The following is a 26,401-nucleotide window of genomic DNA, read 5'->3' on the forward strand; positions in this document are numbered from 1 at the left end:
TCGCACAGGTTCGAAGACAGCCTCAGCTACTGGGTGAGGTGTGAGACTCTCTTTCCAAATAAGTATAAAATAGGTCTGGGAGTATAGCCCGGAGGTAGAAAGCCCCTGGGTTCCACCCCCAGGACCACAAAAGAATGCTCATGTTTTAAATATGAGAAAAATTAACGACTAAGCAGCAATGAAAAATTAAATCACCTGCCAAATGGCTTTTTGTTTTAGAGGTATATAATCAATGTAATCTTATAACACTGAGACGGTACATAGGAAACTGGGCAGAGAGATCCTTTGTCATAAGTCTGCAATGGACACACTCTTTATTTCAATATGTATCAGTTTTCCTTCTCTCAATTTATAAATAAATTTTTTAAATAAAAAATACAATAAACAATTATTTTTCAAAAAAATAATAATACTTTTTTTATGTGGTACTGGGGTTCCTGGAAGCCCTTCTACCTCCGGGCTACACTCCCAGACCTATTTTATATTCTTATTTTGAAACAGGGTCTCTTATGCCAGTGCAGCTGGCTTCAAACCTGCGTGATCCTCCTGTCTCTGCCTCCCAAGCGCGGGGATTACAAGCCCGGCTTCAATTTATAAATAATTTTCAAAAAATTACAGCCTGTAAGAAATATTTTGGTTACCTAGTTAGTTCTACCCTTTTTTCGAGTGTTTGCTTCATGCCATTTCTTGTAAGTGCTTAGGACAACTGAGACATAAGTAAAGGAAGCACATAACAACACTTAAATCTTTAGGCTAATTTGAACTTCCCTGCAAAATAACAGATTCCCCACCAGACCTCATTCTTGTTTGTGTTCAAGTTCTTCCCACAGATCCTCCCCATTTCCATTTCCTGCCACTTATTTTAAGCAGCTGCACACAGAAGTAGAGTTTAGCAGTAACAACAGTGGTGAGGTGGGTGTCCCTGTGAGACCAGAGCTGCTGTGGGGCTCTCCTTTGAACACCCCTTTCTTCCATGCTTCTTCACCTGTGTTTTGGCTCTGGGAAAAAATCTAGGGAAACTACTGTTTGGCCTTCTAGCCCATTGCCAACTTTGGCAATTACACACTAACTGGTTTTATACTAAACACCACTGAAATAAAATGAATGGTCTTAGCCGGGCGTGGTGGCGCACGCCTGTAATCCCCGCGCTTGGGAGGTGGAGACATGAGGATCGCTCAGGTTCGAAGCCAGCTGCGCTGGCTTAGGGGACCCTGTTTCAAAATAAAAATATAAAATAGGTCTGGGAGTGTAGTCCAGAGGTAGAAGGGCTTCCAGGAACCCCATTACCACCAAAAAAATAAAATAAAGTAAAATAAAATAAAATAAAATAAAATGAATGGTCTGATGAAAGCTTGGAAGCTGGGAACAACGCAAGTGTAAAACGGTCAACAGATGCCTTGTGTCGACACCGAGGCTCCTCTAGCAGATGGGTGTAAGTTAAATGCAAATTGCACTGTTTCTTTTTGTTTGTTTGTTCATTTATTATTAACGTAATATGAAGAAAAATTCTGCTACATTAGTTACAGTAAAATTTTAGCAAATGTGTCATGGTTATTTTGAGTTTTCTGAGACCTTTGAAATTATAGTCATACTATTTTTTATTATGAGTCCATTGAATATGTAGAAACAACTTCTCAATCAGTTTTTCCTGTTTTGTTTTGTGAGGGGGGGCACTGGGGATTGAACCCAGGGACTTTCTACTTCTGAGCTACACCTTCAGCCCCTATTTTTTTTTTTTTTTTTTTGGATACAGGGTCTCACTAGATTGTGGAGAGCCTCACTGAATTGCTGAGGCTGGCTGCTAACCTGTGATCCTCCTATCTCAGCCTCTCAAGTACTGGGATTACAAGTGTGTGCCACCATGCCACCACACCTGGCCTCAATCAGTTTTAAAACTTTCTTTGGTGTTCATATTTCTAATATTGGAAATAATGATGAGAAATAATCGCCAAATAGTCACGATGGGACATATCTTTAAGTATCTAGTGTCGGGCTATAGCAGAGTAATATTGCATCTCTAATAGTTATCATTCATTCAGTGCTTGAATATTCTTTACAGTATTTTAGTTCCTGTCATACTGTCTCATCATTTAGATAATGTATAACAAAGAGAATGGTGATTTTGTTTCTCAATTTAATGACTTAGGTACTATTTCATCTAATTACTAAGTATTTTTTAAAATTGTCAAAAATGTTTGTCAGGAAGGATAATATGTGAATACACTGTGTTTATCTTTGACTGTCATTGCTATTTACAGGATCAGGGTCATGTCGCTTTAGTTACTCAGACCCCAGCATCATTGTGTCATATACCAAGAATAATACTGGCGACTGGATTCAGCTTGAGAAAATTAGGTTTGTTTCATAAATTATTTTCATAAATTCTAATGTAAATTGATTTCTACTTCTGTGTTCACCTTCTTTGTACACTTGACTTTTTCTTTATGGTTCAAAGTACTCCAGTTGTTAAGTGTGTTGATTCAGTGAGTATACCTATTATGACCTATTCCTATTTAAAAAAGATATTGTGAGAAGGGTCATTTTTCATTCAGAATTTCCTACCGTTCATAGTTCTTGTGCAAAACTAACTCAGGTAAAAGAACATTTTGGATTATAACCTTTATGATAGCATCTTCCACAAAATAGCCTCACCACCTTCTGCAGAGTCTGGCCTGGCAAATAGGCCTGGAAGCACCTCAGGTGACTGCCTACATCCCTTCTAGTCTGCGAAAATATGGAGTTCAGAGCCACTGGACCTTTTGCATCTCATTTCTAGTTCTGTCATTTCCCTAAAGTACATTTAAAAATCTATTTGTAGCCAGGCACAGTGGCACATGCCTGTAATCCCAGTACTTGGGAGGCTGAGATAGGAGGATCATAGGTTTGCAGTCAGTCTCAGCAATTTAGTGAGGCCTTCTGCTTAGTTGAAAACCTGTTTCAAAATAAAAAATAAAATAGGACTGGTGGTATAGCTCAGAGCCAGAATGCCCCTTGGGTTAAATCCCTAGTACCCCCAATATGTGTGTGTGTGTGTGTGTGTGTGTGTGTGTGTGTGTGTATAATTGTGATGCAACTTATAATCATATATTTTCTTTAGGAAATCCCTTAATAAAAAATGAGGTTGAATGCTTGAAGAAGAAATTCATTCATGTCATAAAGATTTTGTTTAAATTAGCAAAGCTCAAATTATGTTTACCACTTCTGCAGAGTTTATGTCACAAAATTCAAAATAGATGCTTAATTTTGTGTACAAGATATTTAAAGGAAAAATACCTCGAACCATTAAGAAGTGATTATTATGATTGGCTTAGTTCTTAAGTTAACATATCTTAAGTAAATTATTTTCCACCAGGTTTCTGATAGTTTTTCTTTTTCCAAAAGCAGCTTTCCATAATTTATTTTCACATTAAAAGGAACACGATTTATTTAGAAAATAATAAATATTAAGTTCACAGCTTTTAATGTTAAACCAATTTGTATAAAATTTCTGATAGTATTTTAAAAAATGAAGTAAAAACTTTACATGTTTTAGCTCAAGTCTAACTAAAACTGAATAAAGTAATTCTAACTCAAAGAATTTTAATAAATTTTCTTCCTCAGCAACAATAAAATTTACAAGTACCTTAGTACAATCTGAGCTCTAACATGCTATGCCAATTTGATAGCAGAACATTTGCTGTTCTAATTCCCAGCAGTTATTAAACTATATTCATATTAAACACTTTTTATGTAAATAGATTTAAGCAAGGCTGCATAAAAATTGGGAATTTTACCTATATCTCCACATTTTTTGTAGTATGTTATATATCAGTTTCAGTAAATTATAACATGCTCCTTGTTGGAAAACAATAAAATAATGAAACTATACATTTGTAAAACAGATATATAAAATAACAAAACTTCACATTTAATTGCAACATATAAAGATTACAGCTGAGTCCATTCATTTCACTAGATGACATTTTTTATCTTAGTCCATTTACCCAACTGTCATGCTTATTAATGCAAATTTCCCTTGCCATTGGTCATCAAAGTGTTTTCAGTCACTATCAAAATCAAAATACATTCTCCTAACAGCTTAAATTCTGTTCCAAGTTAAAAAGATAGTCATTTTGAAATCTTTTAAAATAGAAGGGAAATGATTATACCTAAAGGTAAGGTACACCATCTATAACCCACACTGACACTTCTACAGATATATATGTGCTTCATCTGTGAGTAAAAAATACGACTTTTCTCTAGTCCTTCCAAGACTGATTGATAGCAGGCTCAAGATACCACTAGTTTGCATTTTAGTACCATTTTTAATCTTAGCTAAGGTGATCATTTTTACTGCAGCAGATTTCTACTTTGGTCAAATAAAATGTTTAATAAAAGTACTTTATTATATAGTTGAAAGATCCAGTTCCTAACTGATATAATATAAAAATCATGTTAAATTATATCATATTTTTGGAAGATTGATCTGCATGAAATTATAAAGACTTCTAAATACGTACAGTTAATTCTCATGGCAAAACTCATATTTTAGAGGGGCTAAAATATGAAAATGTATCTGATTACAGAAATAAAATAATGATTACATAAAGACTGATTATTGAGCACACTGCATGCAAAGACATCTAACAGATGCATAATTTCAAAGTAAGAATCAACATTAAGATGATAATTTTCTACTTTTTCACTTTTTTTTCATATTATCAGGTCAACGTTTTTAAATTCAATATCTACTATGTACACAAACTGTACTGAATGCATGTTGTTTTATATATATATATATATATACACACACACTGGAGATTAAACCCAAGAGTATTCTACCTCTGAGCTATACTTCCAGCACTATTTTATTTTATTTTGAAGCAGGATGTTTCTAGCTTGATGAGAGTGTAACTACTTGCTGAAGCTGTCCTCAAACCTGTGATCCTCCTGTCTCAGCCTCCCAAGTACTAGGACTACAGACATGCAACACCGTGCCTGGCTCCACATTGATTTTTTTTTTAACTCAACCATAGCGATGTATTCTACTTTAATTATTCATTTATTGGCTTACTTGACTATACTTAGTGTCCGCCCTGTGTTAAATGTAAACCTCTTAAAGACCTTTAATGTTTAACCTGTCATCACTCAATATGAAAATTGAGTGATCAGTCACCTGTAGATATTGAGAGATTCAAGGATGATGGAATTGTGTTCAACCTGTAATGATATAACATTTTTTAGATACAGAAACTGCAATCTTAAGAAACAAATTTATCTATAAGAAAGAAGTGGATATTGTCGAGCTCACCGTCTCTCTATATGTTTCAGGGCCCCTTCCAACATCAGCACCATCATCCATATCCTCTACCTTCCTGAGGACGCCAAAGGAGAGAACGTCCAGTTTCAGTGGAAGCAGGAAAGTCTGCATGTAGGTGAAGTGTACGAAGCCTGTTGGGCCTTGGATAACATCCTGGTCATCAATTCAGCCCACAGACAAGTCGTTTTAGAAGACAGTCTCGACCCAGTGGACACAGGCAACTGGCTCTTCTTCCCAGGAGCAACAGTTAAGGTTTGCGCTCACATTCTTTATTCTTCCTTCTGAAGCCTAGGATTCAATAAACCAAAAATTTTAAAGGTAACTATTTTATCAAAGCCACGACTAAAAGCAAAATTAACATTTGTAATTTTTCATGCCATACATGTTGGGGGGCCACTGGGGATTGAATCCAGGAGTGTTCTACCTCGGAGCTATACCCTCAGCACTGCTTTATTTTTTTATTTGGAAAAAGGGGCTCCCTAAGTTGTTGAGAACTCACTAAGTTGCTGAGGCTGATTCTTTTGATTCTCCTGTCTCAGCCTCCCAAGTGCTGAAATTATAGGCATATGCCACCAGAACCATCTCGTACCTACCTTTTAAGGATGAAAAATCACTATTAAAAACAATTTGGTTTATTCATTCAACAAATATTTTTTGAGAAGGAAGGTAGGGAGGGAGGGAGAGAGGAAGGAAGGAAGGAAGGAAGGAAGGAAGGAAGGAAGGAAGGAAGGAAGGAAGGAAATAAAATCCTGTGCTGGATGGAGGTGAAATCACTGGAAGAGTAGCAAGTAGAATGTGAAGATCCAAAAATGCTCACCTCCTTTTAGCAATTTATTTTAGTACTGGAAAAAAGGTTGCAAGCCATTTGGTGAACTCTTAACACAAGAACTCTCCTGACACAAATAACTTTTTCCTTAATCAATCAAACCCTTGTCATTTTAATTCAAAATGAAATTACACCAGTTAACCGTTATTAGAAACAGGCATCCTCTGCTCAATTTCAGAAAACATCCCATAAACCTTACAGAACATTTTTATTGACAAAGGGTTTAAACTCAAAGCACAGATTCCCAAAGGCAGTGATATTGTTCCCTGGGCACTGGAACCATCTGGAAGGGGGTAGGGGCATTAGTAGCCTCAGGTGCAAGTTGAGAGGCATTGAATAAAATTAGGGGGTTAGTGAAGTGCCCAGGGACCCAGGGAGTGTTGAGTAGTAGTAGTAGTAGTAGTAGTAGTAGTAGTAGTAGTAGTAGTTGTTGTTGTTGTTGTTGTTATTGTTGTTGTTGTATTTGGGGGAACGGGTAAGCCAGTAAGTGTGAGAATCTGTGATCTAAAAGCCATGGCTCCTTTAGAAAACGTTCACACATTCCTTTTGCTTGGGTTTAGAGAAGAACTTTCATCAGGATATCCTATGATACCCCACTGCCACTTATAAGAGGAGCTTCTGCTTAGATTCTGGCAAGCAGATGCATAAACCTAGGAGACTTGGAGCCTGGGATTCCCATCCTTTTCTCGTGATGATTGTTTGTCATTTGGTCTCAGAATCGTCAGCGCTTTGTCTGCCTCGTTTTACAAGCTGTTATACTCATCTAATTAGCTATTGGTTTCTTAATGCGTGTGCTTTGGCACTACCTACGATAAAATGCATAAAGTGTGGTTTTGCTTCAGTAGGCATTTTAATTAAATTATAGCTTTAGGTGGAATATGCTTTTGCTTTCTGGTCCTTCATCCTGTTCATAAGCTTATAATCACTAGCGGAGATTGGCCAGGTGACTTAAGTCTACTAATGAAAAAAATCGTTGTGGTGATGGTCATTATCTTTGAGATGACTGTTAGATAGAAATCTTTCTCTGATATATCTTTTTAAAACTTCAAATGAATGCAATAATAAACTTTGAGAATTTGACCTTTAACTCATCCGCATGGTCATCCATTTAATTTTTGGTTCAAATATCTTAGGATAAAAAAAATTTGCTTTTGCCAAGTGATTTAGAGTTCTAGAAGTAAAAGTTGTTTATTTGAACTGTATGTAATTTCTTTGTTAAATTATTCCTCTATTTGGTAAGATGCTAACTTTTCCTTGTTTTTGCTTGGTAATTCCCCTGCATCTTTTTTTTAATTTTTTTTTTTATTGGTGCACTGTATTCATACATCATAGTGGGATACAAACTTTTGTAGACATACATGCACACATCACCCAGTCAGCCCCCACCCAATCCCCACCCCATTCTTTCCCCATCCCTCCCTCCCATGCTTGGCTTAGTGGTTGACATCTAGTATTATAGCAATTTATCCAGAATTAAAAATGATAATCTCGCATAACAGTTTCATTTGTCTGATACCAAGCTTTTGATGACTTAAAGATAACATTTCAATATTTCTTTTTACTTTCTTTCTTACCAGAGAATATTTTTTTTCTATTTTTTTAGGTGAAACTACCATATATTTATATATTTATTTTTCAGAAAAAAAATCTATCCTAATATGGAATATGGACTCTAGATACCCAAAACAATCTCAAAAAAGAACAAAGCTAGAAGATATATATTTTCTGATTTCAAACCATATAAAGCTACAATAATTGAAACAGTGTAGTACTATTCTAAAGGCAGATACATAAACCACTGGAGTTAAATAAAAGCCTAGAGCTAAATTCTTCCCTATATTGTCAAGTTATTTTTGACAAGGTTTCCACGAACATTTGGTGGTGGAAATAATAATCTTTTAACTAAATATTGTTGAAACATAATAATTACATGGAAAAGAATAAAGTTGGACCCTTACCTAATCCCATATACAAATATTAACTCAAAATAGATAAAAGACCTAAATATAAATATTAAGACTATAAACTTTTAGGAGAAAATCTGGGTCATAAAACCTCACAACATTGAAATTGGCAGTGATTTCTTGGATATGATTTCAATGGCACAGGCAACAGAAGAGTATACAAACTCCCTAAAAAATAAAAAAAAATATTGTATATCCAAAGACAATGTAAACAGTTAAAAGTTACTAATAGAATGGGATAAAATATTTCTAAATGATATATCTGAAGGTATATTAATATTCCAACTAGAAATCCTAAAAATTAACAACAATAAAGGCAAACAATACCCTTTAGAGATAGGTAAAAGACTAACATAAGTAATGAATCTCCACAGATAACCAATCTTAGTTGACTGTTGGATGGAAACTCTTGTTTCTCTGGTTCTGGTGTGTGTTACCTATTTCTTCTTTGTAGTTAATCTCTTTGAGTATTTTCTCTAGTGCTGGTTTTGAAGACATAAATTCCTTCAGTTTCTGTTTGTCATGGAAGCTTCTTATTTCTCCATCTAATTTGATAGAAAGTTTTGCTGGGTAGGAAATTTTTGGCTGGAAGTTGTTTTCTTTCAGAGTTTGGAATATGTTACTCTAAGCCCTTCTGGCTCTCATGACTTGGTTTGGGAAGTCTGGAGTGGTTCTAATTGGCTTGCCTCTGAATGTCACTTGGCCCTTTGTTTTTGTTGCCTTTAAGATTCTCTGCTTGGCTTCCACATTGGTCATTTTGACAATTATGTGGTGTGGGGATCCTCTTCTCCGATCCTGTCTAAAGGGAGTTCTATAAGATTCCTGGACCTGTATATCAAACTCTTGCTCTATGTTTGGAAAATTTTCTGCTATTACTTCCTTGAAGAGATTGTTGATCCCTTTGGTTTCACTTTCTTTTCCCTCCTCTATTCCAATTATTCTTAGGTTAGCTCTCTTAAAATGGGCCCATATTTCTTCAATATCAGATTCCTGCTGTCGGATATTTTTTCCTAGATTAGAAACTATGCGTTCATTTTTGGAATGATCATCTTCTAAGAGCGAGATTCTGTTCTCCATGTGCTCTAATCGGTTGTTTGTGCTTTGAATTGAGGCCTTTTCTTCATTAATTGCATCCTTTATCTCTTTTTGGCTCTCTCTGAGTTCTTTTCGAAGCACCTCTATTATTTCTACAGTTATTTTCCTGATTTGATCTTCTAGAAATCTCTGATTTTCTGTTTTATCGGGTTCGATGTTGTGGGGTTGTGGGCATTCATTGCTCCAGTATTATTCCTCTTTCCCATGATTTCGGAAGTTTGTGCCTTCTCTGGGTTCTTCCCTTGGGTCACTATGACTTCCCTTAAGGTGTTCTGGATCTCGAGTCAGTAGTATCTCAGACCCCACTACTCCTTTACTGGGTTGTATCACAGAGTTTCCGACCCAGAGAGTCGATAGAGGCTGCTTTAGACTGTGGGGGGTGCCAGGTTGCACGTTCTCCTATGGTGTAATATCTCTGCCACCGCCACTCCCCCACTGGGTCAAGTCCCAGGGAGTACAGTACTGGGATTTCTCCTAGGTGGCCCGCAATTTTACTCACTGTTCTTGAGTATGCAGATGTAGCTGTACTGGATTCGGTGAATTCTCTGCTGCTGCCGCCGGTGGCAATATGGCGCCGCTGCTATGTCCTCGGCTGTGAGGCTGGCATATTTCTTCTTGGTTTTGATTTCCACCCTGAATCCCTGCGGCGTGTGCTGAGCTCAGCCACTGGGAGCTTTAGATTTTACCTGCGGCGAGAAATTCCGCCTGGCTGTTCCGCAGCGGTTCACCTCGGCTTGCTGTAGCCGTCCGGTGAATTTGCCGCTGCCGCCGGTTGTATGGTGCTGCTGCCGCATCCTCGGGCTTGAGGCCGGTGTATCTCCTTTGTGGCTCTGAGCTCTGTTCTCAGTCAGCTTTCTCTCTGGAGCCTGTTGATTTTTTTGTTTCTCTGGTGATGGTGTTTTCTGGCTATGAAAGGCGCTGATTTTGTGGTAATGGAGATTGGTTGTTAGCGGGGCTCTTAAGCCCCGCTTTTCTCGGTCGCCATCTTCCCGGAAGTCCTCCCCTGCATCTTTCATGGCCCAGTTCTCTGTGAAGTTTGTTTGGCGTGGTGAATGTCTCCCTCCCCTCTGAGGCACACCATTAGCTGAACAAGCAGGACTTGTTGGGGTGGGGTCTGGTTACAGGAAACGATGCCATTCTTTTTGCAGTGGTCATCCATACTCATGTGGACAGCTCTCTTTTCCCTAACTTTTTGCACAAAAACTAGAAGAGGTTCCCAATGTGATGCTAGACCAGAAGAAAAGTCATTCAGTTACTTTAGCTTACCAAATATCTCAGTTCAATATCAAATAAGATCCATTCATTACAATGGGGTATACTCCAAGTTTCAATCAGAGTTCCTCCTCCCCGTCCCCACTCCAGCTTAGGCCCGCCGCAGTAGGAACAAGGAGAGTGGGCAGCTCCTCCTCACCACCTCCAGGCTCTAAACCCTCCAGGCTGGCTAGGCTTAGTGTCACATGCTTGTAATCCCCGCGCTTGGGAGGTGGAGACAGGAGGATCGCACTAGTTCGGAGCCAGCCTCGCTGGCTTAAGAAACCCTGTTTCCAAATAAAAATATAAAAATATGTCTGAGAGTGTAGCCCAGTGGTAGAAAGCTTTCCAGGAACCCCAGTACCACCAAATAAATAAAAATAAATACCCTCCAGGCTGGGTCTGGAGAAAGAAGGGGAAAGAAGCAGGTAATATTGGAAGCTGTCAATTGTTGATCATAGGACCTGACAGGTGATCAAAGCTGACTCCTTCCTGAATCTGCCAATAGGGTTTTCTTTGTTTTGTTTTGTTTTGTTTGCAGTACTGGGGATGGAACCCAGGGGCATTCTAGCTCTGAGCGACATACCCAGCCCTATTTTTTTTCTTCATTTTGAAACAGGGTCTCACTGAGTTGCAGAGGGTCTCACTAAGTAGCTGAGGCTGTCCTAGAACCTCAATCCTTCTGTCTCACTCTCCCAAATGCTGGGATTACAAGTTTGTGCCACCATGCCCAGCCTGCCAGTAGGTTTTTAGAAACATTTCCACTCACCATCAAAGCCTGGATTCTCTCACCTGCAATTTCCCAAAGCATGTCTCAGGCAGGTTAGCCATTGGGCCTCTGATTGTAATAAGCACTGTCTTCTTGTGCTGAGGGCTCCTAACCCCTCCTTGAGGCTCTTTAGGGCAGACAACCTAGGCTGACTTTTGTGTGCATGATCTATGGTAAACCTTGAAAGTCTCAGCAGGAGGCGAACAGTAACTTGTAAGTGTATTCCCCTGTTTACACAGGCACCTGCCAAGCAGCTCCAGGCATTGATGTACATACACCTCAGGACAAGCAGTGTGCCTTCCAGGTGTTGTCCTTGAGGCCCCGTGCACTGGGCTCCATGCGAAAAGAAGGGCTATCCTTGCCCACCAAAATCTCTAAAGAAACTAACTCTCTCCTGTCCAGCTTCCTGCCCACTTCAGCTTCAGGCAGCGAACCCTCCTTGCGAGCGAGTGACCAGCCCATCTTACCAGTATTCTCCAGGCTGCTGCAGCTGATCGGTTGCCTCACTTTGGCATGTGGAGGAATACCACCTATTTTCTTCAACTAAATATGTGGCTAAACTAATTCCATTTGAACACTGTGTTACACTGGATATATTCCTCTACAATAGCATTTATAACCCTGCTTTATGATTATTTAGCCTTCTGTTTTCCTTTTTAAGATGTTAACATCTGCCAGATGTGGTGGTGCATGCTTATAATCCCAGCACTTGGGAGTATCACAGGTTTGAAGCCAGCCTTAGTAACTTAACCAGGCCCTCAGCAACTTAGTGAGACCTTGTTCCAAAAATAAAATAGAGATGGAGGTATATCTCAGAGGTAAAATACCCTCTAGGCTCAATCCCTAGTACCACAACAAACAAGTAAACAAATACAAATAAAAACATAAATAAATTTAAAGGGATAGGGTTATAGCTCAGAGGTAGAACACCCCTGGGTTCAATCCCTAGTACCATGACAAACAAATGTAAGCAAATAAGTAAGTAAATAAATTAATTTAAAGGGCTGGGGGTATAGCCCAGAGGTAGAACACCCCTGGCTTCAATTCCTAATACACACACACACACACACACACACACACACACACACACACACACTTTCTGAAACTCAGGGACTTTTTCCAACCAGTTTTGAATCCCCAGTGCTTAGAATATGATAGATTGTTGTTAAATATTTATGAAAAGCTGGAAAACATTAGGAATATCTAGTTTGTAAGGGAAGAAGAATTTCTATTCAGTGATTTCTTAAAGATACTGAAAATGTTATGAGTAGGACTAGATATAGCACAAACATAAAGAAAACGGAGCCAGGCGCAGTGGTACACACCTGCAATCTCAGTATGTGGAAGGCTGAGACAGAAAGAGCACAGGTTTAAGGCTAGTCTCATAAACTTAGAGAGATCCTGTTTTAAAATGAAAAATAATGCCAGGCGTGGTGGCGCACGCTTGTAATCCCCGCACTTGGGAGGCTGAGACAGGAGAATTGCGCAGGTTTGAAGCCAGCCTCCGCTGGCTTAAGAGACCCTGTTTCCAAATAAAATATAAAAAATAGGTCTGGGAGTGTAGCCCGGAGGTAGAAGGCCCCTGAGTTCCATCCCCAGTACTACCAAAAATAAAATAAAATAAAATAAAAAATAATGCTAGGGGTATAGTTCAGAGGTGAAACACCTCTGGGTCCAATCCCCAACATCTTTCCCCCAAAAGAGAAAAAGAAAATGGGCTTCACTGCCTGGGCTCAAATCTTAGTCTAACCACTTATTATCCATATGGTCTAAGGTAATTTAACTTTTCCATGCCTTTACCTACAGCAGAAGTAATGATAGTGTCCACCTCATGTTATGATTATTAAATAATAAAATACACACAGAACACTTAGAATAGTGCCTCACACATTGAAAGGACTCAATAAATGTCCCCTCTTATTAAACATGTTCAGAAGAGCCAGGCATGGCGATGCATGCTTGTAATTCCAGTACTTGGGAGGCTGAGATAGGAGGATCATAGGTTTGAAGCCAGCCTTAGCTACTTAGTGGGGCCATAGGCAACTTAGTGAGAACTTGTTTCTAAATAAACAATTAAAAATAGGGCTGGGGATGTAGCTTAAAGGTAGAATGCCCCTGGGTTCAATCCCCAGTACTACACATACGCGCGTGCACACACACACACACACACACACACACACACACACACACGTTCAAAAGAAATGAGCTCTATAAGGAGGTAATATGTATAGATGAAAATAAACAGAAGGCAAAGGACTGAGCTGACATCTTCAGTTATGAAGAAGGGGATAATAAGAGAGGAAAAATAAGGACCTCACAAGTATGTCATCTGTATATGTCACAAAGTAATATCAAAATCAGATGCATTGCCAGGCATGGTGGTGCACACCTATAATCCCAGCTACTCAGGAGGCTGGGCAGTTTAGCAAGACTCTATCTCAAAATATAGATAAAATCCATTAATTAATATCACCCATAGTATAAAATAAGAAATGATTCTCATTAGAATTGTTTCAGTGCTGTTCATGTAAAAATACTAATGGTAGTTTTCATCATTAACTACAAATGTGTTTCAAGTGCTGCCGTTAGTAAAGTAATACTGAGTACTGAGTATGTAAACTGTCCAGTTACTAATTTTTTTTTTGTTACCAGGGACTGCATATAGGTATATTCTACCTTCAAGCTATACTTCAAACCTTTTTATTTCTAATTTTGAAGCAGGGTCTCAGTAAATTGCCAAGAGCCTTGCTAAGTTGCTGAGGTTGTTCTCCAACCTGTGATCCTTCTGGCTCAGTCTTTTAAGTGCTGGGATTTTCGGTGTGTGCCACCACACCTGGTTATCAGCTACTGATCTTGAAAACAATGTTTAAGGGTGACAGGTCTAACAGAAAAGATAAAAATAAATTTTTGTCTTTCACAGTAGACCTTCCTCTTACCTGTTTTAGATTTCTTTTTTCCGTTTCTCTGAGACTATTGACTCTGTTTCATATAAGCCCATCCTTGTTTATTTCATCATCTGGAGAACTGCAGTTATAGGCATAAGTCTTTCATGAGTTAATAAATGGCCATTATTAAATTGGCTTGTTAGTTATTAATATGAGGAAGATATGTAAGAATACAGCTTTCACTGTAGACCCCGGCCTTACGTTTGGTGGGCTTCGCTATTTGGAGTCAGCCGCTGAGGAGGACTCTGTGCGGTTTCAGACTCCGTGTGTTCTTCTAGCAGAGCCATTTGTGTTTCTCCTCCATCCTCCCATGTCTGTACCTCTGCCTGACTCATCTTCCAGTGTCTGCCTCAACAACTTTCCCATGTGAAAGAAAAGCTGCAGCGCATTCTATTGTGCTCCTAATTACCATCATCATTTTTTTTTTATTTCCCACGAATCCCTAAGCAGCCCTTTGTTCACTACCAAGTATGAGAGGCTTTAAATGCCAGTAAAAACAGTGCTGCAAGTGCAAAAGCTCCCCAGAGCACCACCTCATTATCGGTCTCCCACAGCAAGCAGATCTGCACTCAGCAAGGGAAGGAGCCTGAAACCCACTCAATGCTAAGTCACCTGTCATAATTATTGGTTACGAAGACTTTTGCCTTCTTTTTTGGAACATCGTGTTCTTAAAAAAAAGTTTGTATATGATCTTTAGAATGCTCAAAAGTTGGTGTCAGTTGATCCTATCCTACAGATAGGGGGTACGCAGAATCAGTTCAGCAGCAGCAGTTTCTAGAATAGCTCTTGCTACCCTGCCTACCATCTCCAGGCAGCTCCTCTATCCAGTTGCTGGAGGTATTTAATCAAGAGAGAAAGAAGCACATTCTTCCCACCTGATGTGGGGGAATGGTTCATCTCAAGGTAACTGCAAGGTGTACCAAAGATGAGAATGGTCTTGGTTTTGCCATCAAGGATTAAAGGATATGAACTGAATTTTATGAGGGTCTCCATTTAAAACAGACATCGAAGGTAGAATTCTCCCATCCAGGAATGATACTTGTGATGATACATAATAGTAAAAATGATAATGATAGTATTGACAGCACTTAATGAATGTTTCATAGGTGCCAGTGCTTTGTGGAAGCCCTGGTCAGTCATCAGTTTTATTTCTAGGGTAGGTGAACACTGGGGGCCTGTAAAGACCCTGGATGCTCAGTGTTCAGTGCGGGTTGGTCACTTTTGAAACATCTGGACATGTCCATCAAAGTCATCTCTTTCCAATTCTTCAAGCACGCATCCTGCAATCTGATAAAATTCTCAATCTCAAGTTCAGAGAAAAGTATTAAGTGTAGGTTTCTGGAGGGTCAGCCTCGAGCTGCTGTGGCTGCCTGCCTTCCCTACACTTAGAAAGAAGCACTGCGAGGAGAACCCGGCACAAGTGATTTGTTTTGGGAAGAGCCGGAGCTGGCTTTGCTTTTTGTTTTGTTCATCTTTAACAGGACTTCATGAAGCAGGATTTTGGAATGGATCAATGCACCATGGAGGGGAACGTTGGTCTGGCAGCTGCTTATTTTGCTCATTTATTTACTCCCTAGGATGGTGGCAGCCAAAGTTTTCGTTTGGAAAGCACGAATCATCCAAGACTCCTTGGTGTCTGTGTGTGAAAGAAAGGAGAAGGAGAAGGAGCGTGCACTGCTCACTCAATGTTAATACATGTTTCTATCTGCTCAGCTAGCCCACTTACCCTCTGCTTGCAGAGACATAAATTACTGGCTTCTGTTCACTCTGGAATTGACCTGCAGATTAAATGCAGATCACTGTAAGATAGGTGTCATTCCCCTTATTTTTTATTTCTAAGAAACTCTCCCGCTCCAATGGCCGTGCCCACACCTGCTAATCTTTTTCTATTTATTGCCCTATAGTTTATTGTGCAGACCACAGCGAATTCCAGATTACTCCTTCTGCACATTTATGCCAACCTGGGTTGGGAAGTAAATCAACACTGAATGTCACAGATTCTGTTGGAAGATTTGTCCTTTACAATCGGCTGTGATTGGATCGCATGTACTTAAAACTCCTTAAAAAGTAATCTATTAAAATTTGCACATTTATACCAAGGTTTTGGAGTAACTATCTTACAGAATTTAAGAAGGATCTTCTCCCTCATACTCCTTTGAGTTTGATTGCTTCCTCTTTACCACATCTATGGTTGATAAATATCCAATAATGGCAATTTTCCTAGTTTAGCAAACACCAGAAGACCCTAATGAAGACAACAGCCATTAGATAAATCAACAGTCCATTAAAGGAAGCAGTAAATCAGAACAGGAGAGTCTATTAATCTTCTTACCGCTCTTGTACGTTACGCATTTGCCAAACTCGTTGTCCCAGTGGACAGTAGGCGAGTCTCCAGTCCTGAATAAGAACTGAAGCTTCTGCTACCTCCTGTCTAATACTATTGTCACAAATTGCTGAATCCTCACTGGGGGGAAAGGTCATTATGTCCAATTTGGAAGCCTTGTAAATTAATTTGTCTGAAAAAAAAATTAGTCTTAACACAAATTGAGACTAATGAGAAGAAAATGCAAGACAAAGTGTGAAAGGGAAGATCATACTCAGAGTACACTTTATTTTTAAACCCACTTTTTGAGAGTAGAACCCTGGCAGAGCAATGCATGCCTACTATTATACCCAATTTATTTCCCATGCCAGAAGCCATAGAGCACCACAGAAAAAGATTTCAACAATACATCCGATGATTATTTTGTTTTCTCAGAGTACAAAAGACAAAATAGGAAGGATGAGGTTTGCATTTCAGAAAGGTGCTTTTTGGGTCATTGTACTGGAAACTATGTGTACTGGAAACTTCAGGGGTTTGAGCACTGGCTTTCTAATGAGGATGAAGCTGAGCCCAGTAAGACTTGTGGCTAGCCCATGTTCCCATGTCTTTTTCTATTAAGAATCAGAATGTTAACTATGTTTCTGGCTAGATTCCAGCTTGGCTAATTGCACGCTGTCTACCTAAATTCCCTTTGCTTGGGATATTCTTCACTCCGGATTGTGTTGCCCTTACTGCCCCGTTTCCCCCAAGAGGTGGATATATGATATTGTAGAAGGGGCCAGAATATAATTTGTTAGGCTAATAAGAGCACTTTGGGGATGAAGGGTTAAATATAAGAGTGTGCTTTTCACAATTTCCCCACACGATTTGTACAGTAATTAATGTGGAATAGCATTAGTGAAACGTGGAAACGAGCCAGATCACCATGACAGGAGCGTCAGTAACACAGGAACAACTAATTTTGATCAATCCTACAGAAAATAACCATTCAAACAACTCCCCAGAGCCTCCCTGCCTAATGCACCTTTTGTTTTTGCTTTGTTTTACTCTGAAGCTGACACGTCTAATCACTAATTGAATTGACACAGTATTCAATGGGGGAAACTTATGTTATTCCATATGAACCTTTAAAATGCAGAAACATTTCCTTCCTCTTTGTACTTAGCACAGCACCCATCACAACTTGCACAGTGATATTCATTAAAGATTCTTAGTGGAATCAATGAAGATGGAGAGCACAAGAAAAAGAGGGAGAGAAAATTAGCATTCATGGATTTTCTAAGATTCCCAACCTTTAGGGTAGACACGTTCCCTGCAGTCTCTCTTCTAATCCTTATAATTATCCCCATTTCACAGATGAAAAAACAGAGGCTCAGAGATGCCAAATGGCTTTGAGTTTTGAAGCCAAGTCTGTTTTACTACAAAACTTGGCCCTTCCCTTCCAAGCCATCCTGCAGCCTCCCACCTTGCAGCTGGGGCTGGCGTCTTTGGCCTTGGTTTGAGGAGGCAGGTCTGAAAGCCTCAGTCAGACACTGTGAAAGTCAAGTTGATCCCCTAAGACACGCTTAACAACTGCCCCGTGGAATTTTATATTGGTGTTCTTCCTCTCGTTCCTCCAATTCAGATCTGTTGCTGTGGTCACTTAAGAGTTGTCCTAACTATCGCCAAGTAATTATACACTTGTCACAAAATATACTATAAATGGAATCTTTGTAAATCTTAGTACAAAGTGGCTCCAGTGCAAATGTTTAACGAGTCCAGAAAATAATGAGAAGAAAACACTCTTTGAGCTCCCCAAAATTCACTCACCATGGTTGAATCTATTGTGTTGACTACAGAAGATGCACTTCAACCCATCTGCACCTGGACGACGTCTGCAGCCAAGTTTTCAGGTTTTTTTTTGTTTTGTTTTTTTTAACTGGCATTAAATTACCTAGAAATCGAATGTGTGGAAAATGTTCAAAATTCATTTCGCCTCATGAGAGAAATAATCCTCTTCCCATTTTCAAATTATTTTTGTAGAATGAAAGTCTGTGCCTTTGAAGGCCATTGAACGAGGATTTGGGAAATATGCATTCCTTTATGATAATGGCCGTAGCATAGCAAAAGGCTTAAGAAGCACAGTGACACCTACGCTGTAAGTCAGCCAACTCCCACTCACTCCTGCGCACACCTCACTGCAATCCAGAAGTTCCTATACCAAACATATTTCATTTCCAGCCAGACAGTGGCTAATTTATGGCTGTGCCAACAATGCCATTTTAATTAATTTTATTCATTTTATTTCTCTTTTCCTCGGCTCCTCATATCTCATCTGTTTGCATTGCCTAGATTTTAATTAAAAAAACCTCTCCTCTCTAAGGAGCAATCTGAAGTGGCAAAAATAATCACTTAAAATATTACAGTCATTAAAAAATTGGCGGTGGTGGAAGCCATGCATTTTCAATTTTCCTACAAACGATGCTTTAGCTTCCTTTTAAAGTGCACTTTGTATCTGAATTGTCTGCCACCAGCCAGCTTGGCTATCAAAAATGGTCTTCCAGCTGGGTGGGCTGAGTGACAACTTCTTAATGGAGGAAATGGATGGCTCTCTGCTCATGTGGAGGGGAAGGCGTACTAGGCAGATTTCACTCCATCTGCTACCAGCTCTCTGCAAGCTGACTCTGCCCAAATGCCCAGTCTACCATTCCAACAAAAAGTATATCGTCAAAAAATACATTGTAAGTCTAAAGATGCCTGAAAGCATCACTGGGGCTGTTAGACCCTGGGGAGATGGTATTAAGAGGCACCTCAGTGTTCATCTTTGATGAAAACCTAATTAAACAATGGTGGAGGCAACTGTGAGTACTATTATAAGTACAGAGGTGAAGTCATTGACATTTTCAGCAAAATATAGGGAGCAACCTTAGAAAAATGCTATTCTGAATTATGGCCAAGGACTTGTTATACTGAGGAATTTGCACTGATGTTTCCTGTTGATACTTTTCTGAATGGCAAATTCTTGTCACTTAGTTAACACCGTGTTCTGCTTGTCAAGCAAAGGAAATCCATTTAGCAGCAAAGTAGAAAAATATTTGTGATCTACAAAGAGAAATATGGGAAGACTATACGAAGGGATTTTATAAATTGGAAATCTGCTCATACTTAGAAATATGAAGTATTTCATTGATCAGTGCTAAAATAATGAAATAAGTAAAAGTAATTATAATTAACACAATAATCAATGTACACTAGAAGGGCTAAACAGAGAAGAAAAATTTAGAACTACCTGAAGAATTTCTCCTTTTACTTTACTCCGAAAATAAATGCTCAGTTACCTCACATATGCCCGATAGAAGTCAAAGTTATACCTCAGAAAGTCACAAGTGGTATATAAACACTTGCTCAAGAAAATCTGATAAATTTTCATGATGTTCAAAATCAAATAGTCCTAAATTCCAAAATATTCTTGATTTTTTCATATTGAGAACTCATGTAGATTACAAAATCAGACATTTGTTTGTTGAAGATGTTTTGATTTTAATTGTTATTGCATATAAATAACATGAGTTTGGGTAGATGCTGAACAAAAATAGCTGGGTATTAAAATTGAAAGCAGTATCCTGGAATTTTTCTCATACTTTCAATGCACATTTCAGTGGGATTTTTAACACAGGAGTTCGATGTTACATGATGCAAGGTCATCTGTAAGAAAAGTGGTAGCAGCTATTTTATATTATTGAGTTGTTCTGTGTTAGAATATTTGGTAATCTGTCAAAATGTGAAGGGCTTTTGAAACTTTAATAGTTGGATTTTTCCGTCCTGTTCATGCATGAATGTTTCCAGTATTTTTACCATATTCTATAGTGGAATATATTCTTGTACATTTTATTGAAGGTTTTAATTGAATCTGAGGAATTTTAGTGACTACTCTGATCAGAAACAAATATACTTAAATATTCTATTTCTCTATCATCTACTTTTAAGTGATAGATTATGATATTTTAAAGTTCATGTTCACAAATAATGATTATTTTATAGCACTCACAAATTTCAAAAAGCACTTTCTCCTATATTTGTGCTTCTAAAAACATCTCCAGAGAATACATATTACTGATTTTATTTTTCAGCCTAGGAAACTGAGGGTGATTAAGTGACTTGTGAAAAACTTCAGCTGTTAAGCAGAGAAAATGAATTTAAACATACCTTCTAAGTCTAATTGCTAAACTCTTTAAGGATGGATGTTAACTAAGTTTTCATTCTTCATCCTTTTGATTAGTTTGTTTCAGGTTTCTAGTAGTTGGGTCTTTTCCAATCTCAATTTTCTTGATTCATGTAAGTACTGAATTAATTAAGTGAGGCTCTAGAGGAAAGTTCAAACAGACCCTCACCAAGCAGGCCATGGATTCCCATGTAGAGGCAGCAATGGAAAGAGGAAACAGGAGGAGGCCCAGGGACTCTATCTTAATCTCAATGTAGTTTGAAGAGTATCTAGGAAACCAAACCAATTCCAAGACATTGAGTCCCTATGACACACCCGAAAGGGAGTTAAGATAAAATTCTAATTTGCCTTATAATTGATTTAGGAATCCTCAGAATGAGAACCCAGAACTAGACCCCACCCTGCCCAGGACTCCTATATACACAAAGCCTTTATATAACCAACATTGTAGACAAAAAGAGCAGCTCATTGTTCCAGCTGCTCTCAGTTAGCTCAGGAATTCACCAGTGTCACACAGACCGCCCCTGTTTTATGGGCCCACTATTACCCTGCTCCTTTGTTTAAAGGAAGTATCTTACTGTCACTCCAATCCTTGAAAACACTGAGTTCTTGGCATGACCAAGAGAAATCATATCCTGATCTCCTCAGGATAGAGGAGGACAAAGTAAGCCATCCATAGCTGTGTGTATTTTCTGCCTCTGTAGTCCCTGCTACCTTGAAAATGACAGCACCATCCTGCAAAGAGATGGGAAGGGAGGGGGAGGGGAGCCAGCCACCTCCTGCTGAGCGGTAGCTGTTTGTGTGTCATGAACTCACTTTTTTAAGATGTCACTGTACTAAAAGACTACTAAGACTGTAGTACTAAGACTGAAAAAAAGAATATGCCAAGAGCAGTAATTCTCCCCTCTCCACTCTCCAACGGACATTGGGCTCGCTTAGGAGAAGAGAATGGAACTAACTGTGAACATCCCATTTAATTTGACAAGATGAGGGTGATTTCAGGGCAGATGATAAAACTGACTATTACAAAGCACTAACTCATTTGTTTGAATTTTGCTTTGGTACTGAATATTGTTCTTTCACTAAATTGGTAAAGAACAGCTCTATAGAGATTTTTAAACTATATCAAAATCTATACCATTCTATTCTTCATAGAAACTTGTTAAAAGAAAAATTCTACTATTTTTAGGCCCTACTAATATGGAAATTGGTTAATACTCATTTAATGTGAGCATTAATATTTTTTCAAATTGTTTTCTTCATATTTACTGTAGTAAATATTACTTGTATTTCCTATGTTGGTTCTATTGTGGTTGTCGTGATTAGATATTTATTTGATAACTATTGTCCAGTAGTTGCAAACAATTGCAATGGTTTGTTCAACAATAAAATCTGAACAACAAAACAACTAACAAAAATATCCTTTAAAACATGCCTTCACTTTTCTGTTATATCAATTTATTTTGTGAACTAGCTTAACAATGTGCGCTCCAGTATTATACTGATTTTACTTTTTTACATAAATTTTATACCTCAACTAACCATAAAATTGGCATCAAGTATGTCAATAACACAAATCTTGGATGAGGGTAGAAAAAATATGTTAAATGGAATTTTAAAATATTAATACATAATTAAGAGGTAAATGAAAAGCTTAAAACAATTAAAGGGATATTTAGCCAGAAATGACCACAGTTTCATGTTAGGTGAGTCATCCTTTAGCCCAGAGGTAGAGTGCTTGCCTAGCACATGCAAGGCCCTGGGTTCGATCCCTAGCACTAGCATAAATAAATAAATAAATAAATAAATCTTCACACATATAGCTATTTCATGTACATCATTTCTTTGGATATTGGTATATATGTCTAAGTCTTTATATCAATTCCAGATAAACACAGACCGCAGATTATCAGGACTCTAGATTGTGGAGATAATTGTGAAGACTTTTACTGAGAGCTCAGTGTGTTTATTATTAGGAAAATAATCTTTGTTATTCTACTTAGTATTGATTGTCCTTACAGTGTGCATGGCAAAAGAGGGTTTTTAGATTTGTCATCACTCGGTGGTTTCTGTTTCCTCTCAAGTAAACTGAACTCTAGCTCTCAATATGTCTGGCTTAATACACAGAGTGAGCTCAGTTTAGCATCCATGAATAATCTGTATTCGTTGTGTGTGAAAGTTCTCGAGCAGCTGACACGTGGCACAGCTCACAGAATCCCTTAGAATGAGGCAGAGCCCTGAGGGTACGCTGTACTTCAGTGCTGTGAGATGACTCCGTAAAATAAGATGCACCTACTCCTGGAAACTGGTTATTCTTTCAGTCTAGTAACAAGCCTGATTCCAACCCAGCTGGCTTTCTCACCTCGAGAAGTTTGTCATATGTGTCATTGCAATCTCTCTCCTGCTCTAGAACCCCAGTGTCAACAGGGTAGTGTAGAGATGAGACTATCATGCAAGATCCTTTAGTCAGGCTCCAGTCTAATTCTCAAATCATGCACAGTTATCATCTTTGTAATTCATCTCTATTTGGATTTCTACTCATCCTTCCATAAGCCAGTTGAAGACCTGCTCATCTATGAAGCCTGCGTGTCTACACCAGCCCTAGACGTAGTGGTTGCCACCTTATCTCACTCGTTGGCACATGGCAATATGCTTTCCAGAATTGGGCTCTACCTTTAATATATATCAACTAGACTGAGTTTTTTGAAAGAAAAGATTATGTATTATTACTCCTCCCCAGGACCTTACTTGATGCCTTTTACAGAGTGAATTCTCCATGAAAGAATAGCTGATTGCCTGAGAAGTCAGAGTGGTGTCATTTATTCATTTATTTATTTAACTATTCAGCAAATATTTATTTATTTAACTATTCAGCAAATATTTGAGACCTAGAATTCTGATGGTCCCTGTCCATCAAAATTTAGAGTGAGTGGGCCTAATGGATATGCTTGTCCAGCTATTTCTCTTCATTTCTATTTCATCTTAAAAGTATATAAAACTAAAAGCATGCTTGGTCTTTATATGTGTGTGCATCCATATATATATAATATATATGGATGTGTGTATAAATATACATTTCTCTATACATGACTTATTTCCAAAAATATGAGTAACGTATTCTTATAATTTTAAAATGTTTTATTCGGCTCCACTGTTTGTTCTTACCTTTGACTATTCACTTCAAGTTGAAAAAAAGTTAATAAATAACACAAGAAGCCAGGTGTGGCAGTGCACATTTGCAATTCTAATTCCAGTACTTGGGAGACTGAGGTTCGCAGCCAGCCTTGGCAACAGAGTAAGGCCCTAAGCAATGTGACCCTGTTTTAAAAATAAAAGTAAAATAGCTGGGGGTATACCTCTGAGTTAGAATGCCCCAAGGTTAAATCCTCACTACCACAAAATAAAAATCACAAGAAATTATTTTTCTTTATTCTTTGAAAGTGTTCATTTGGAAGGTAACAAAGGTTTGTGGTTTTCTATCTCTTCATTGTGGTCATCATGCACTTCTTAGGTCTGGTCAGAAACTTACTCAAACACTGGCTGAGAATATATGCTCATATCTGGGATTACTTTGACCTTTTCTGTATTCCATGTTTTGATTAGCTGGCTATTCTACTCATATTCCATTTACAGACAAATTGTGAAAGACTTGAATGGCAAGCCAGAAATATATGGAATATTGAAAAGGTCAGTGTGATTTAGCCTATAACCACAGAATTTTAAATATCTGACAAGTCATTATCAGACTTAATTCCCACAACAAGGGCTTTGGTAAAGATGGGAAATCATTCCAATTAAAATATTCTTATTTCATACTGCAGACTGAGGTGGCAAAGCTCAAATGCCCTTTTGACTCCTTTTTTGTGATAACTTAATAAGTTAGAAAGAAATTGTAATTGAATTAAACAAGGCGAAAAAGAAGGTAACAAGCCCTTTTGAATTGAGAGTCCATTGTAGAGAGAATAATATAATGACTTTTCTAAAAACTCTAATTATACACGAGTAAGACAGATACAGCTACAAAACCAATTCTACCGCCACCCCATGCTTTCTTTTTTATCTACAGCATAGCTGTCAGTCAGATGGGAACTCCATTTATTTCCATGGAAATGAAGGCAGTGAGTTCAATTTTGCCACCACCCGGGACGTAGATCTTTCTACAGAGGATATCCAAGAGCAGTGGTCAGAAGAATTTGAGAGCCAGCCTACAGGGTAAGTAATTGTTATCTCCCATGCTGTGTACAGCACTTGCATTTATCCTGCTGGATATATTTTAAATGCATATTTGTTAAATAGCAAAAGCATACTTAAACCAACACTGACGGTTCTTATCATAGACAAGCCAAAAGGGGTACGGTTATCCTAAAGATTCCTTATTAAGTAATCAACTACTTTTATGCATCTTAAAAATTGGTGATTACAAATACCTTTTAACTTTGCTTGAATCCCTTCTACCTCATTTTAGCTTAGTCAGCTTTTATTGAAATTTTCCAATGTTTGTAGAATATAAAAATCTCCCCACTATGATTATAGTGAGATTTTTGGTTGTCTTCCTGGGACTTGAGATTTATATGTGCTCCTACTTGATTTTCATTGGAATGTCTTTTTGATCCATAAAAGTTGTTTAGAGGATAAAATTCATCTTTGAGGTGGTTATAAAGGAGGAATTGGGGGCTGAGATTGAGGTAGAGGAGATATGGAGCAGTGGGTGTGTTTTGGTCATTGCCATTTTGTTCTGTGTACCTTTTTCTGGTTTCTAGGGTCCCCAAGATATCTCCTACTCATTGAATGGTACTTTGAAAGTTCAACTTGGAAAAAATTAATATATTCAGAGAATCAATGTCTATAAGGTAGTAGGAGGAAGTGGATAGTGGAAGGAAATTCTAGAAATCTCCTGACTTTTCCTTTTGCAATAAACACATGTAATCAGAATACCAGGTCCTTATTTTCTAGTGCATATTCTCTAATACTCTGATGAGGGTGAAGAAATTATTGTAGCATTTAATTTCACAATGATATAGAACAATAATTTAATCATGAATGGCGAAGAACTTTTTCAGAACCCACTGACATTTGAGGTGTAATTGCATCATTCTGATCTCAAATTATGTGAAGATGCATTGAGCTTCCGAGCAGTAGGCAAGCCAGGATTGTCTCCTGGTCTCCTCATTTTCTGTGCTTTGTCCAAGACATTCATTCAGATCCAGTAAGAGGGAAGTCTGAGCAGCAGCCTGAGCCACCACTGCTGCTGCTTAGAGCCTTTGCGGCCACCCCGGGATCTTCCCCTGATAGACACTGTATTTCTGTCTTAAGCCTGCTCCTGCTTTGGGGGAGTCTATCAAGTCCAGTCTCTGCCATAGACCAGGGTATGCCTCTGAAGGACACTGATACCACTCATGGAGCCCAGAGCTGTGGGAAGGCACAGGGGCTTATTATCTGCTGGAGATAAAGGAACCATCACCAAAGTATCAGTTCTTTCCTTCTGCCCCTTGATATAGAAGGCCAGCTCAACTCCCTTTCCTGGTAATGCAGCCAGACTGCCGATGAGCAGAGCCCCAGTGTGGAGGCCCACGAGACTCACTAACCTTACTCCTCATCCCTCTGAGCCAGGACCATCCACGGTCAGTGAGGAGTCATCCTCTTCAGTGAGACTCCAATGACTTCCCAGTGTACCAGCCCAAAGCAGAGATAGCCGGGCGTGGTGGCGCACACGTGTAATCCCAGCATT

General features: G+C 38.6%; 1 protein-coding gene across 1 annotated transcript in view; it reads left to right on the forward strand.

Moving 5' to 3' along the window:
- RELN (reelin) overlaps positions 1–26,401 on the forward strand; it is a gene marked incomplete at both ends in the record, with an annotated part of 510,757 nt that overhangs the window by 273,545 nt on the left and 210,811 nt on the right. The window contains 3 exons of the mRNA XM_080701477.1: positions 2,259–2,355; positions 5,311–5,551; positions 24,740–24,885. Of these exons, the coding sequence (XP_080557603.1) occupies positions 2,259–2,355; positions 5,311–5,551; positions 24,740–24,885 (484 nt within the window). The remainder of the gene's footprint in view (positions 1–2,258; positions 2,356–5,310; positions 5,552–24,739; positions 24,886–26,401) is intronic.

This window comes from Muscardinus avellanarius (assembly GCF_963383645.1).
Source record: "Muscardinus avellanarius genome assembly, chromosome: 9".
Taxonomy (NCBI): Eukaryota; Metazoa; Chordata; class Mammalia; order Rodentia; family Gliridae; genus Muscardinus; species Muscardinus avellanarius.